Source organism: Oncorhynchus keta, chromosome 19 (genome assembly GCF_023373465.1).
Source record: "Oncorhynchus keta strain PuntledgeMale-10-30-2019 chromosome 19, Oket_V2, whole genome shotgun sequence".
NCBI lineage: Eukaryota > Metazoa > Chordata > Actinopteri > Salmoniformes > Salmonidae > Oncorhynchus > Oncorhynchus keta.
Genome location: NC_068439.1, coordinates 36,752,461 through 36,767,568, shown reverse-complemented (window position 1 = coordinate 36,767,568; position 15,108 = coordinate 36,752,461). Strand labels below are relative to the sequence as shown.

At 42.8% G+C, this 15,108-nt stretch overlaps 1 protein-coding gene across 4 annotated transcripts in view; it reads right to left on the bottom strand.

Annotated features, from left to right (window-relative positions):
* Positions 1-1,559: 1,559 nt before the first annotated feature.
* Positions 1,560-15,108, bottom strand: part of LOC118398181 (retinoic acid receptor RXR-beta-A-like) — a 36,766-nt gene continuing 23,217 nt past the window's right edge. For 2 of the 4 annotated variants that reach the window (XM_035793261.2, XM_035793262.2), the window contains 5 exons: positions 11,039-11,171; positions 9,324-9,365; positions 8,597-8,688; positions 8,377-8,482; positions 1,560-8,276 (listed from right to left, as the gene is read on the bottom strand). In XM_035793261.2, the coding sequence (XP_035649154.1) occupies positions 8,129-8,276; positions 8,377-8,482; positions 8,597-8,688; positions 9,324-9,365; positions 11,039-11,171 (521 nt within the window). In that variant the 3' untranslated portion in view covers positions 1,560-8,128. The remainder of the gene's footprint in view (positions 8,277-8,376; positions 8,483-8,596; positions 8,689-9,323; positions 9,366-11,038; positions 11,172-15,108) is intronic. The other 2 variants (XM_035793263.2, XM_035793264.2) reach the window with 1 other exon arrangement.

Sequence of the window (15,108 nt, the reverse complement as noted above, 5' to 3'; positions counted from 1 at the left end):
TTTTATGGAATTTTCCGAGCTGTTAAAAGGCACAGTCAACTTAGTGTATGTAAACTTCTGGCCCACTGGAATTGTGATACAGTGAATTATAAGTAAAATAATCTGTCTGTAAACAATTGTTGGAAAAATTACTTGTCATGCACAAAGTAATGTCCTAACCCACTTGCCAAAACTATAGTTTGTCAACAAGAAATTTGTGGAGTGTTTGAAAAACGTCTTAATGACTCCAACCTAAGTGTACGTAAACGTCCGACTTCAACTGTACTTGGGGGTCCACACATAGGCCTAGAATACAATTGAACCACTGCTCGACATCAAGCTCATCATGTCTCTGTGTCAGAGGTTATTTATTGTACGTGCTCCCTCTGCCGGACACAATTGAAACAACAGACGCAGCTTCCTGAGTCGACCTACTACCAAATGAGGACAGGCTCCATCCTCTTCAGTCAAATTCCACCGAATCACAATAAAGTTGGAAATTTGTATTGCGTGTGTAACGTAACGTTTGACTCGGTATGGTGCCGAAATAACTCGAGTACATAGCAAAAAGCCTTTTCAATTTCAGTCAAAGCTGCTGCGTGACAGTTATTGACCTAAGACGTTTAGACTAGCATATCGCCATTTATACCATTAGGCTACTTTAACGCGGACCAAACCTGCAAAACGTTACTTTGAACAAGACATTTTTGAAACTATTTCAAAATAATGGGGAATTCAATTGTAACACGGTAGATAAATCTGAGGGACTGTAGCCTCAATAAATGGGGACCAAAATGTTTTATAGAAAGTTGTGTAGTCCGAGGACTTGTTTTCAATTATATTGTATAGTCTGCTATTTAGGCTATTAACGTGGCCTGTGATTTATGTTCGGAATTTTATAGGCGTCGAAATGTACTGTCAATGGGCCCAAATCCTCGGGTTAATTGTGCATAGCGTTCTAGAACTATTTTGTAATTTTGAGGGGAAAGGCAAACCATTGTTGACCGAGAAGAAATTTAAACCAATGAGTCAAAATTGAGGGAGGAGACAGGGACGGGGGGAGAGAACAAAAAATAAACCTGTAAAGAGAAGCGGTCATAGCCAAACAGCGAAGAGCGACTGACAGACACTCCGCGGCTGGGCAGTTGGTTACAGGCCGGGGTAGAAAGGACACCATATAGTTGAATTAATGGGCGGACATAGGTCGGCGCTCCCTCTGCTGGGTTCATCACTAAACTACAGCGCCACTGGTCACTCGAGGCCCGGGGGTCCTGCTGGACTGGGGACCATACCATCCGATTTATTGGGATGGGGGACTACAAAGGCCAATCGGGACATTACATTTATTGGACAACAAGTTGTTTTATGTATGAAGGTTGGGGAAAATGCTTCCACTGATTTACATCAACTCAGAAGATCAGAATGTATAATTTATCTAAATACACCTTTTTTTTAGTCCAATAGTAAATGGTTGTCAAGTTTCCAACAAGTCAAATGTTCCACATTGTTCTTTGAATGCTTCTTTTGAAACATGCACTGAAAACCATGGAGAAAGACTAAATCCACCAAGACAGGAATGGTCCAGTATTAAAACTTTACTTAGAAATGATACAACAAACAGAAGCAGATTCCAAATGACAATTTCTTGTTGTTGCTTTCCTTCCCCAAAACACACAAAAGAGTATATAATTTGCACATGTATATGCTGGAGTCAGAGATAAAAACTAGACAAAGAATTAACATGAGAAAAAGGAAACCCACGTGAATACGTTTTTGCATTTGTTTAATACTCCTGAATACAGAAAGATGAACAGCCTGGTCATGGGAAAGAGTCAAACACAGGCAAAGAAGCAGTGTATTGTGGTGGGAGTCAATGACAGGACATCTCTAGATCTAATTCAAAAGAAAAACAGCTTTTCTTGACCAATAAACCATCATCGGATCAAGTCAAAGTGTCCCACCCTATGCCCCACCCTAAGCACTTCAACTCTGAAAGCATTCTTTCAACTGGAGAGCACGACCTCCCTCCTATAAAGAGTGGCGTCTACCATGTTGAGTTGGCCCTCCCCTCAAGTTCATTCCATGTAATGGGACACTATCCAGAGGCGTTTGGAGTCCATGCATTGACTCCTCTTTTTTTTTCTTCGGCCCGAAGCCAAGGTTTGCTGCAGTGTCCCAACGCATATTTTTCAACGTAAACACTCCTGTTTGCGCTGGACACGGAAGATAGAACCGTGATCCAAATAGCCGAATGATCTGTGCACGTTCCTAGCTTGTAACTCTGCCCTCTTGGCAATCAAAGCAAGGTCGGCCCTTTAAAAAAAAGCACCAATGTACAGCATTAGCACCATAGGGGCCACTGGCCCTCCCCCTTGCTGTGACATCCTTCTTATAAGGGGCCTTTTTGTGACAAAGCACACCCCTCAGCATGACACAGCATCAACGCTGGACTTCGCACCCGTTTGGCAGTGTTGTATCATCACATGGGTGGTGCAAACCTGCCAACCGCATGGGGTGTTTAGATCATCGCAGAGGGCCTTTGCTCCAGGGTGCCTATGTAAAATAAGTCTAAAATCTACATACCAATACATGACAGCTTCACAGCCCCAGTTTTAATAAAGAAGCGTTTTAATTTGATTTAAAGCAAGTGATTTCAAAAGTTGGAGATACTGAACGTAATCAAAGGTCCAGGCGTCTGCCTTGAGTGCACGCGGTCACGAAGGACACGCATCTTTGGGCCGCACGCCGGCGGTCTGTCTCCAAGGGCGATGACCACCGCCGCACTGCCATCAAGTAATACCAAATGACCATTGCACTCCGTTGGCAAGGGAAGAGGAAGGGGCCAGGAAACGTGTTTGCCAATTTTCACCCCCTTCGCGTGCGCCTTGCTATTCTGTGCATCTCGTTGTTTTGTTGAAAACCTCTCTCCATGCTGCAGCAGACCCGAGCCTGCTGGTATAACCAGAACAAGGCTTCATTGTACGCAGTCAACATCGTGACATATAAACATCGCGACTTATCAACACAGTGACATATCAAAATACATGTTTTAAAATTATTGAAAAAAAAAAAATTACTTGGGACCGACCATCTTCTGATAAACTGTCTGCCTGAACAACTTGAAAATGCTTAGCTTATAAAACCTGTAGAATTTGCATAGAGCTGTTATACGTATATGGTACTGTACTAAATACATCCCTGCTCATAGCAAAATGGCATTTTATGGGACAAGACACAGCACAGCAAGGGATTCACTTTAAATTCACTGTTTTAGCACTAGAAGAGGCAAGTGAGCCCTTTTGACTTAATATGAATTTTAAATTGAAATATCTCTGCCATTTGTAAAGTCTGTCCTTGACTTTTCCTAAATAAGTCTGTTGAACACACTTATTTTATCATTTCGATATCACAAACAGAATGAGTGTTATAAGCAGTTTTAAGAGGACATGTCTTTTTCAGAGTGCCAAAAAGTGACTTTTTCAAATCCTCCTACAGAGTCACATGCAGGTAAGACGTTTTTATTTCGATATAGTATCCAGAATTAGCTCCATTTCAAAATATCACTGTTCCCTATAAGAACCACTGTTCCGTGAGCTCCACACTTGAACATTAGGCAACAGATAGCCTACAAGTAACATAAACGAATACAAATTCTATTTTGTTCTTTGAAATTATATATTTTTTCGTATTCTAATGTTACCCAAGACATCCATAAACACAACCAAAATATTATTTATTCGATAGCCTAGCTGAAATGTACTTGTTAGACTTAAGAGTGTTGGGAGTCAAAATGGACTCGTTTGGTCCCTCTGAGGCCAGGATTTTCTAATGTTAATGAAATGGGAGATACAAGGCATTCACATTCAACTAAGGAAGCTCCAAAAAACCATGAGGGAATTGCAGAAAGGGGGCTGTTGCCAGCATCGTGGAGGTGTGACAAGATCATGGTTCACACTGGGGATGCACACATAAGATAGTCTACCCTGAGGTGCCACTCTGAAACCGTGATGCGACAACAAGCAACCGCACCTCTTCTCTGTACATCCACAATCTGGACACTGAGGAACAGAGCATTTTCACATGTATAGACATACATAAACCAGCAGGTATGTCAATAGTCTACAGTGCTCCTATTGCCTGTTCACAGGCTTGGAGTAGGACACACAGGTATAATCCTCCATATCCATATATTACATGGGGGAGGTGTTCCTCTCGCCAGAAAGGGCTGACAGCAAGTCAATCTAGGGGATCGGCTGAAAAGAGGACAGCTGAGTGGGAATCCAATTTTAAGTAGACCTCGGTTTCAAGACGGAAAACGGTGGAGGGTGTGTGTGTGTGTGTACTTGCACACTCTTAGCCTTGTGTTTGTGTGTGTACTGTGTCTGCGTTGGTGTAAACAAGAGGAGGCTGGTGGGAGGTGCTATAGGAGGACAGGCTCATTGTAATGGCTGGAATGGAATTCATGGAATGGTACTAAGTATGCTTGACTCTGTTCCATTGATTCCGTACCAGCCATTACAATGAGCCCATCCTCCTATAGCTCCTCCCACCAGCCTCCTCTGGTGTAAACAAGAATGTCTATAATTGTAAGACCATATGAGTCGTGTAGCACCCAGTTTAGGACAGCTGAACTTCTGTCCAGTAAGGTGATAGATACAGCAACCTCTATTCTTCATCATAATTTCTGAATAGTAAATAATACCAATTTCTAAATATACTCCAGAAATCACCCATCTACATTTTTTATGGCCACAATATGGAAAGGGATACCTACAGTGCCTTGCAAAAGTATTCATCCCCCTTAGCGTTTTTCCTATTTTATTGCATTACAACCTGTAATTTAAATGGATTTTATTTGGATTTCATGTAATGGACATACACAAAATAGTCCAAATTGGTGAAGTGAAATTTAAAAAAATTACTTGTTTAAAAAAATAAAATAAAAAAATCTAAACGAAAAAGTGGTGGGTGCATATGTATTCACCCCCTTTGCTATGAAGTCCCTAAATAAGATCTGGTGCAACCAAATACCTTCAGAAGTCACATAATTAGTTAAATAAAGTCCATCTGTGTGCAATCTAAGTGTCACATGATCTGTCACATGATCTCAATATATATACACCTGTTCTGAAAGGCCCCAGAGTCTGCAACACCACTAAGCAAGGGGCACCACCAAGCAAGCAGTACCATGAAGACCAAGGAACTCTCCAAACAGGTCAGGGACAAAGTTGTGGAGAAGTACAGATCAAGGTTGGGTTATAAAAACATATCTGAAACTTTGAACATTCCACTGAGCACCATTAACTCCATTATTAAAAAATTGAAAGAATATGGCACTACAACAAACCTGCCAAGAGAGGGCCGCCCACCAAAACCCATGGACCAGGCAAGGAGGGCATTAACCAGAGAGGAAACAAAGAGACCAAAGACAACCCTGAAGGAGCTGCAAAGCTCCACAGCGGAGATTGGAGTATCTGTCCATAGGACCACTTTAAGCCGTACACTCCACAGAGCTGGGCTTTACGGAGTGACCATAAAAAAGCCATTTGCTTAAAGAAAAAAAATAAGAAAACACGTTTGGTGTTCTCGAAAAGGCAGGTGGGAAACCCCCCAAACATATGGAAGAGGGTACTCTGGTCAGATGAGACTAAAATTGAGCTTTTTGGCCATCAAGGAAAACGCTACGTCTGGCGCAAACCCAACACCTCTCATCACCCCGAGAACAACATCCCCACAGTGATGCATGCTGGTGGCAGCATCATGCTGTGGGGATGTTTTTCATCAGCAGGGACTGGGAAACTGGTCAGAAGTGAAGGAATGATGGGTGGTGCTAAAAAAAGGGAAATTCTTGAGGGAAACCTGTTTCAGAGGTTCACCTTCCAGCAGGGCAATGACCCTAAGCATACTGCTAAAGCAACACTTGAGTGGTTTAAGGGGAAACATTTAAATGTATTGGAATGGCCTAGTCAAAGCTCAGACCTCAGTCCAATTGAGAATCTGTGGTATGACTTAAATATTGCTGTACACCAGTGGAACCCATCCAACTTGAAGGAGCTGGAGCAGTTTTGCCTTGAAGAATGGGCAAAAATCCCAGGGGCTAGATGTGCCAAGCTTATAGAGACATACCCCAAGAGACTTGCAGCTGTAATTGCTGCAAAAGGTGGCTTTACAAAGTATTGACTTTGGGGGGTGAATAGTTATGCACGCTCAAGCTTTCTGTTTTTTTTGTCTTATTTCTTGTTTGTTTCACAAGAAGAAATGTGCATCTTCAAAGTGGTAGGCATGTTGTGTAAGTAAATCAAATGATACAAACCCCCCAAAAATCTACTTTAATTCCAGGTTGTAAGGCAACAAAATAGGAAAAATGCCAAGGGGGATGAATACTTTCGCAAAGCCACTGTATATGGTCTCATTCTTTATGCATCCACCGATATTGCTTATGTTGTGTGTAATGATGCTTTGTTTGTATCTAATGTGTTGACATCCATTTCTGTTATGGGGAGCTGAATCAGCCCCTGGTGCATAGCTTTGTGTAAGCAGACCACACATTACATCCGCTGAAGCCTGCCAATCAGCTCCACGCTAAACAGGAAGTATCGTCTGAGGCTGGTCAGCCTAAGGGGGCGGGGTCTATCACCCTGCCCGTGACACTGCCGACAGTTGCCCGAAAGAATACCATCACAACTACTAGTACAACTACTAGCAACCTTCTAGTCAGTGACAATTAGGTGGGTTTTTCAAGCTTAAAATCCAGTCTATTGGTAAAACCCTTAAATGTTTTTTTACAGTACATGTTGAATGTGTACAATAGCTGTTCATACTGTAGCTAGTGCTATCGGTGCATACTTTTTGTTGTGTGTGGGTATTAATATGCTCGCTAACGCCTGTGTCTTCCCTACTGTATGCATCGACTGGGATCGCCCAATCGTACTCTAGTGAAGGAGTAGATGTGTCATCTTATTTACAGATTGTAAAAAGTTAGCGGAAAGAGGCTGCAAGCACTGAATGAAACAAGCAGAGGATTCAGAAGGGGGGTTTGTAGGGGTATTGTAGGCCAATAGAACAAGTTATCCAATGATATCCTGGCTTTCTTGACGGCCATTTCACAGAATGAAGCACCCCCATTAACATATCGGTTCTTAAGAAGACATATGATGAAAGATGGGGAGCGGTTCGTTCGATGACGTGTGTGTTGTGATCGGCCCCAGTTTCTTAAAGATGGGCAGAAGGATTTCTGCTAAATGTTTACTTACACAGTAACGTTTCAGAGTGCAAAAATTACCATTAGCAAGGATAGGGCATGAAACAAAAGAACGATCTACAACAGCACCAATGAACGCAGTGTTCTTGAACAAGGTTGCACTTTGTGTCTCCAATGGCCCTTGAAGACCAAACACCACAAAGAAACAAAAGAAAACATCCTATAAGTCACTTTCTTTCTTTGAAAGCCTGGTGTGAGCTTTAAGAAGGGCCAAACAAAGTGCCCCCCCCCCTTGGATTTCAATGCCTTAAAAAAGGTCTCATTTTATGAGTACAGTACAAATTCAGCGCATTTCTGTGTGAATAAAGCATAGTATTCAAATCACATTCGGATTGGTGAACTGAGAGGGGTGCGTCTGCCTCCGTTGGTTGTGTTCCGACCAATAGAAGCTGGAAAAGTTGGGAGACTTGATTGAAATATTACACACCTGATTACGATGGGTTTAGGGTAAACCCAAGAGTAAAACCAAAGGGGGTGTAAGCCACTCGTCATATCTATGCATACAGCAATGTATCTGAATAACCTACGAACCCCACAAGAAGCTAAGAGGTCTACCGGATATCGCAGAAGCGTTTACACACAAAGCTGAAGGCTACAAACTGAAGGCTAACTCATGAGAAAACTTGTGGTTAAAAATGAGATATTTCCATGTGTCTTAACCTACTGTGAAAAAAAGTATGTGTTTCTGTGTGCGTGTTGGAAAAAGTGTTTGTTTTTGACAGCATATGGTCTTTTGGAGAGCTGTATCAGCTTGGGGGGGATTTAATGAGTGAAGAAGGGGTTGTGGGGTTTGTGTGAGTGGGACGTCAAAACCAGCAGACATGGTGAAGTCCCAGAATCAGGGTGCCAGAACGGGAATCCCTGATGGACCAGAGCAGAACCTGGTTCCTAGGTCAGCTGGTGGGGCGCCTCCAGCATCTCCATGAGGAATGTGTCGATAGGGGTGTCACCAATCAGCTTGAAGAAGAACAGGTGCTCCAGGCACTTCAGGCCAATGGAGCGTAGCGCTGGCAGCCGGAGGAGGAGCTTAGCGAACCTGGGGGCAATGGGGGAGAACGAGTGAGGTCAATCATGACGGTGATGTGGGAGTATTGTGTGGATAAGTGCTATAGTATGTCTGTGTGTTTTTCTTGTACCTGCCCTGCTGGTCGGGGTATCTCTGTTTACAATAGGACTCCAGCGATGCGTACACCTTCTCCCTCAGCAATTCCACTTCACTGGAGCTGGACAGGCCCTTGGCATCTGAACGCAGGAACAAACACCGGCATTATAGCACTGAGATGAATTAACGTGTGATTCTTCCTGACATCATGCTATATCTGGGATGAAATGGCTTATCTTGTCTCACATCATTACCCGGGTTGAAGAGGATGATGGCTCGGAGGCACCCGAGCTCGGTCTTGTCCATCTGCATGTCTCTCATCTTACTGACTAGCTCAGTGAGAACTCTACAACCGGGGTCGAGGAGAAGGTGGTGTGGAAGAGGGACGAGAGAGCGGGAGGAGATGGGTTAGCATCTCCTCTAGGGTTCACCACAGTTCCACTCAACGATGCAGCAGTCCAATAGAGAAACTAACAAGGGCAGGGGGACTGGGATACAAGTCTAACATCCTCTTTACATGTTGTATTTACACTTTACACACAATCCACACGTAACCTTGTGAATGATAGAAATTGCAACAAAGCAATAGTGCAAACCACCACGTATTTATAGACTACGGCACATCGCAATAATGTTGGGTAGTGTAATAGTTCAATAAGGAGAGAAGGAACACAACGGGAGGAAAGTAAAGCAGCCTGGTTTTGTCGACGCTGCGCCAGTGACCAGTCGAGCCTAAGGTCCGACAGAAAAGAGGAGAAACAGAACACAACACTCACTGGAAACACGTGCGGACAAGATACACACAACCTGCTCTTTTACCTGGGCATATTACAGCACTTTCTTTGCCAGATTCACTCATTCTCAACAACTGGGCCAAGATTTAAAAAAAAAAAAAAAAAAAATTGTGTGGGGGGGGGGGGTGGCGTTATTTGTTTTATTTGTTGTTGATAGGGGAAGGTGGGTGTGTAGTGATGTCATTACCTGTCAAATATGGCCCCAACCTCTGCATTGTGCGCACTCTCCCTGTGTATGCAATTACAATGTGTTATTACAATGTTATTACACAGTTACATTGTTATTACATTGTCCCCCCTGCATTGGTTTGGGCCCAGAGAAACAGGTAAGTTAGACTCTGCAGTGCATTTTGGTGCCCGGTTCCACTTCTGGGAGTAACAGGCTACAGGCTCTTGTTGATGGAGACTTGACCTGATGAAAAGGTTTAAGATGGCACTAAAACTACAGGAAGTAAAGCACTAAAACTACAGGAAGTAAAGCTTGAGGAATGACAAAAATACAAAGATATGACAATGTAACACAGCAACAAATAGATCTGAGACGTTTGAGCAGAGACAAGATCTCGAGGAGAAAACGTTCCTGTTGGTTCAGATTGAAACAAGATAAATAGTTCTATGCAGTATTACCCAAGACCTCTGCTTAACTTAACTACTGTAGTGTTTAAGGCATACTTCCTTGTACCATCGATAATTGTCATATACAACTTCCTGGGTAAGTACGCATCATTTAAAAAATTCTAAATGCAACTGGTTTATCCAAATCAGCACAAAAATGGTTATGTGTATTAGCATGAGCCAATGACAGTAGAGCAGAAGAATAGGAAAATAGAGGAGCGTAATAAATAGGCATCAAAGGAACAATGCAGTAATATGATCAGGGCAGTTTAATCATGTTAATTCAATTGATTTAGCATAAATCATAAAATAATGCAAAGAAAATAATATTGTAATGAATCAAACAAAAAAAAGAGAAGTGAGGATAAAAACATGAGAATTGAGAAAGGTCAACAAAAATAAAATAAAATAACATTCACTGGACCACAAGGAGGTCTAGATTGCGATGAATCTGAAACAAAAGCCTGCAACCGGTTAATCCAAGATATGCTTAAATTCCTGCGGGAATTGGGAGTCTTGCAGCTGATGAACTATTCATAAAAATGTAGGTTACTGTGTAATAAACAATGAATTCACACCATGTGATGTGGCTACTCTACTGAGTTGGGGAGGGCACGCCTGTTCCTTGAGAGCTGCGATGAGCGCAGGATTTTACTCAAGACAGGTGCCATGCTACTGAATAAAATACTGACATCTGCCAATGTAAAAGAGAATAGATGAATGTGTGGCTGTGATTGGGGTGGGGGGTGGGGGTGTCCTAGTGAAATCAAGGGCGACGTCTACATGAAGCATTTAGTCGTCAGCGTCCTGGCACGCTGTGTCATTCTAGAGCCAGACACGCAGCCAGCAGAACCCTGGGGAAAAAAGTGCAACGTTCTCCATTCTCCATTCTCCCTTAATTCAGCTCATTTCAACAAAGCATCTGGACTCCAAAGAGAAACGGACATTTAATGAACAGTAAACTGCAACAGGCATAATTGGACACCATTTCAATGCTTCAATGAATTCCTATGACTGGAAGTTATGTTTTACAAACACATGTATGGTAAAGTGAATATATGACGGCGTGTATGATCAAATAAAACAAACGGCCATTACAAAAACACTAGACATTTATTGTTTAAACCAATTAAGAACGCTTTAATCATTCAGAGGCACTTTTTTTTTCAATCTTTCTCCCTGAAGTTTATGACCTTCTCTTTGAAAATGAACATGCAAAAGGTTGCTTCTATGTCCTTCACTGAGGTCCATCGCACGTGTGTGTGTGTGTGTGTGTGTGCCTGTTACCTGTCGAAGATGGCTCCAACGCCAGCGCTGTGGGCGCTGTTCCTGTGCACATGCAGGCCGGTGGCCAGTAGGATGCCATCTTTCACGCTGATGGAGCGGTGAGAGAAGGAGGCAATCAGCAGCTCGTTCCAACCTGGAGAGAAGAGAGAGACCGGGTCATCCATGTATTTGTTAAGGATCCCCATAAGCTGCTGCCAAGGGAGCAGCTACTCTTCCTGGGGTCCAGCAACATCAAGGCAGTTATATACAATTACAAATATTACATGACTTTGCATTTCATAACAAGTGGCACCTGACCACACGACTGGACAGTAAGTCCAGGTGCGACAAAACCAGGGCCCGTAGGACCTGCAGAGTTGGGAACAAGTCACTATTATTCGAGTCCCGAGCAAGTCTCAAGTCACAAGGTCCGAGTCTCAAGTCAAGACTCGAGTCAAGTTCAAGTCGTGCATTCTAAGAGCATATCAAGTTGAGTCATGTTTTTTAAGTCAAGTAAAACAATAAAAATACAGTGGGGAGAACAAGTATTTGATACACTGCCGATTTTGCAGGTTTTCCTACTTACAAAGCATGTGAGGTCTGTAATATTGATCAAGGTACACTTTAACTGTGAGAGACAAAACAAAAATCCATAAAATCACATTGTATGATTTTTAAGTAATTAATTTGCATTTTATTGCATGACATAAGTATTTGATCACCTACCAACCAGTAAGAATTCCGGCTCTCACAGACCTGTTAGTTTTTCTTTAAGAAGCCCTCCTGTTCTCCACTCATTACCTGTATTAACTGCACCCGTTTGAACTCGTTACCTATATAAAAGACACCTGTCCACACACTCAATCAAACAGACTCCAACCTCTCCACAATGGCCATGACCAGAGAGCTGTGTAAGGACATCAGGGTTAAATTGTAGACCTGCACAAGGCTGGGATGGGCTACAGGACAATAGGCAAGCAGCTTTGTGAGAAGGCAACAACTGTTGGCGCAATTATTAGAAAATGGAAGAAGTTCAAGATGACGGTCAAACACCCTCGGTCTGGGGCTCCATGCAAGATCTCACTTCGTGGGACATCAATGATCATGAGTTAGGTGAGGGATCAGCCCAGAACTACACGGCAGGACCTGGTCAATGACCTGAAGAGAGCTGGGACGACAGTCTCAAAGAAAACCATCCGTAACACACTACGCCGTCATAGATTAAAATCCTGCAGCGCACGCAAGGTCCCCCTGCTCAAGCCAGCGCATGTCCAGGCCCGTCTGAAGTTTGCCAATGACCATCTGGATGATCCAGAGGAGGAATGGGAGAAGGTCATGTGGTCTGATGAGACAAAAATAGAGCTTTTTGGTCTAAACTACACTCGCCATGTTTGGACAAAGAAGGATGAGTACAACCCCAAGAACACTATCCCAACCGTGAAACATGGAGGTGGAAACATCATTCTTTGGGGATGCTTTTCTGCAAAGGGGACAGGATGACTGCACCTTATTGAGGGGAGGATGGATGGGGCCATGTATTGCGAGATCTTGGCCAACAACCTCTTCCCTCAGTAAGAGCATTGAAGATGGGTCGTGGCTGGGTCTTCCAGCATGACAACGACCCGAAACACACAGCCAGGGCAACTAAGGAGTGGCTCCGTAAGAAGCATCTCAAGGTCCTGGAGTGGCCTAGCCAGTCTCCAGACCTGAACCCAATAGAAAATCTTTGGAGGGAGCTGAAAGTCCGTATTGCCCAGCGGCAGCCCCGAAACCTGAAGGATCTGGAGAAGGTCTGTATGGAGGAGTGGGCCAAAATCCCTGCTGCAGTGTGTGCAAACCTGGTCAAGAACTACAGGAAACGTATGATCTCTGTAATTGCAAACAAAGGTTTCTGTACCACATATTAACTTCTGCTTTTCTGATGTATCAAATACTTATGTCATGCAATAAAATGCAACTGAATTACTTAAAAATCATACAATGTGATTTTATGAATTTTTGTTTTAGATTCCGTCTCTCACAGTTGAAGTGTACCTCTGATAAAAATTACAGACCTCTACATGCTTTGTAAGTAGGAAAACCTGCAAAATCGGCAGTGTATCAAATACTTGTTCTCCCCACTCTATATACAAGCAACAAATTTGTCTATTTATTGAGGCTACCAGACAGCCATTTTCATTATTTTGTCTACAACACATTTTGACTATGTAATTGTAAAATAGGGACCTTGTAGCAGGCATGAAATCAGCAGAAGGCAACGCAGGTTGAGGTGCTCAGAGTGTACATTTATTTACAGGTCTTGGTGATCTAATGGTGAAAGCTCCATATCATACCAAATATACAAGTAGATTTACCAAATATACACGGGCAATAGCCCAAAAGAAATAGCCTCGGACCCTGTATCAGGCTTAACCTGCTCTATATTAACAGACACAGGTAGAGGGCAAGACTGTGCAGCCTCTCCTGGAGAAACCAAATGTAATCTGTCTAACAGGAGCTCAAACAGGTAGGCCTACATTTATATATGAACTTGGCTCCCAGGACCATACAATTACCCAGCTGGCAATTACAACCAATCAACTGATTCTACAATGTAAAAGGCCATTTCCACATCAATTGTTACAATCGTCTTAATCAGATTTAATAATATTTCAAACCCACGCATACATGGAACAATCATGTTCTCTTATTCTACTCCAAAGCGTTCCAATGCGCTCCGAGGCGCGTGCGCTCCAATTACGCACAACAGAAATGACAGAAATATGGGACACAGACACACCGAACTCTGACATGACCAGGAAAAATATGAACAAAGGAAACCATATATTTAATTAAGTAAACAGAACTTCTACCTCATGAGTCTTGCGAACGTTCATATGCGCACTATAAAGTGCACTGCCTGCTCAGAGCAGGGTAAGAAATGGTTGGCTAAATGAAAATGTGTTGTAGGCCAATCAAACATGAAACAGAAATGTCAACGTGTTGCAAGAAATGGGACGGAATGATGAAACGCTATTAATGACTTTACTATTAAATGGAATATACAGCGCCTTCGAAAAGTATTCAGACCTTTTCCACATTTTGAAACGTTACAGCCTTATTCTAAAATGGATTAAATACAAAATAAAAACTTGGCAATCTACACACAATACCCCATAATGACAAAGCGAAAACGGGTTTTTATTTTTAAAAATAAAGAAATACCTTATTTACATAAGTATTCAGACCCTTTGATATGAGACCCGAAATTGAGCTCAGGTGCATCCTGTTTTCCATTGATCATCCTTGATATGTTTCTACAACTTGATTGGAGTTCACCTGTGGTAAATTCAATTGATTGGACATGATTTGGAAAGGCACACACCTGTCTATATAAGGTCCCAGAGTTGACAGTGCATGTCAGAGCAAAAACCAAGGGATGCGGTCAAAAGAATTGTCCGTAGAACTCCGAGACAGGATAGTCGTGAGGCACAGATCTGGGGAAGGGTACCAACAAATGTCTACTGCATTTAAGGTCCCCAAACACACAGCGGTCTCCATCATTCTTAAATGGAAGAAGTTTGGAACCACCAAGAAGACTCTTCCTAGAACTGGCCGCCCGGCCAAACCGAGCAATCAGGAAGCATGGTGGTGGCAGCATCATGCTGTGGGGAGGTTTTTCAGCAGCAGGGACTGGGAGACTAGTCAGGATTGAGGGAAAGATGAACAGAGAAAAGTACAGAGAGATTCTTGATGAAAACCTACTCCAGAGTGCTCAGGACCTCAGACTGGGCACAAAGGTTCACCTTCCAACAGGACAACGACCCTAAGCACACAGCCAAAACAATGCAAGTCTCTGAATGTCCTTGAGTGGCCCAGCATGAGCCGGACTTGAACATCTCTGGAGAGACCTGAAAATAACTGGACAGCAACGCTTCCCATCCAACCAAGCTTAAGAGGATCTGCAGAGAAGAATGGGAGAAACTCCCCAAAAACAGGTGTGCCAAGCTTGTAGCATCATACCTAAGAAGACTTTATGCTGTAATCGCTGCCAAAGGTGCTTCAACAAAGTATATTATATTTCCGTTTTTTATTTATTTACATTTTAGCAA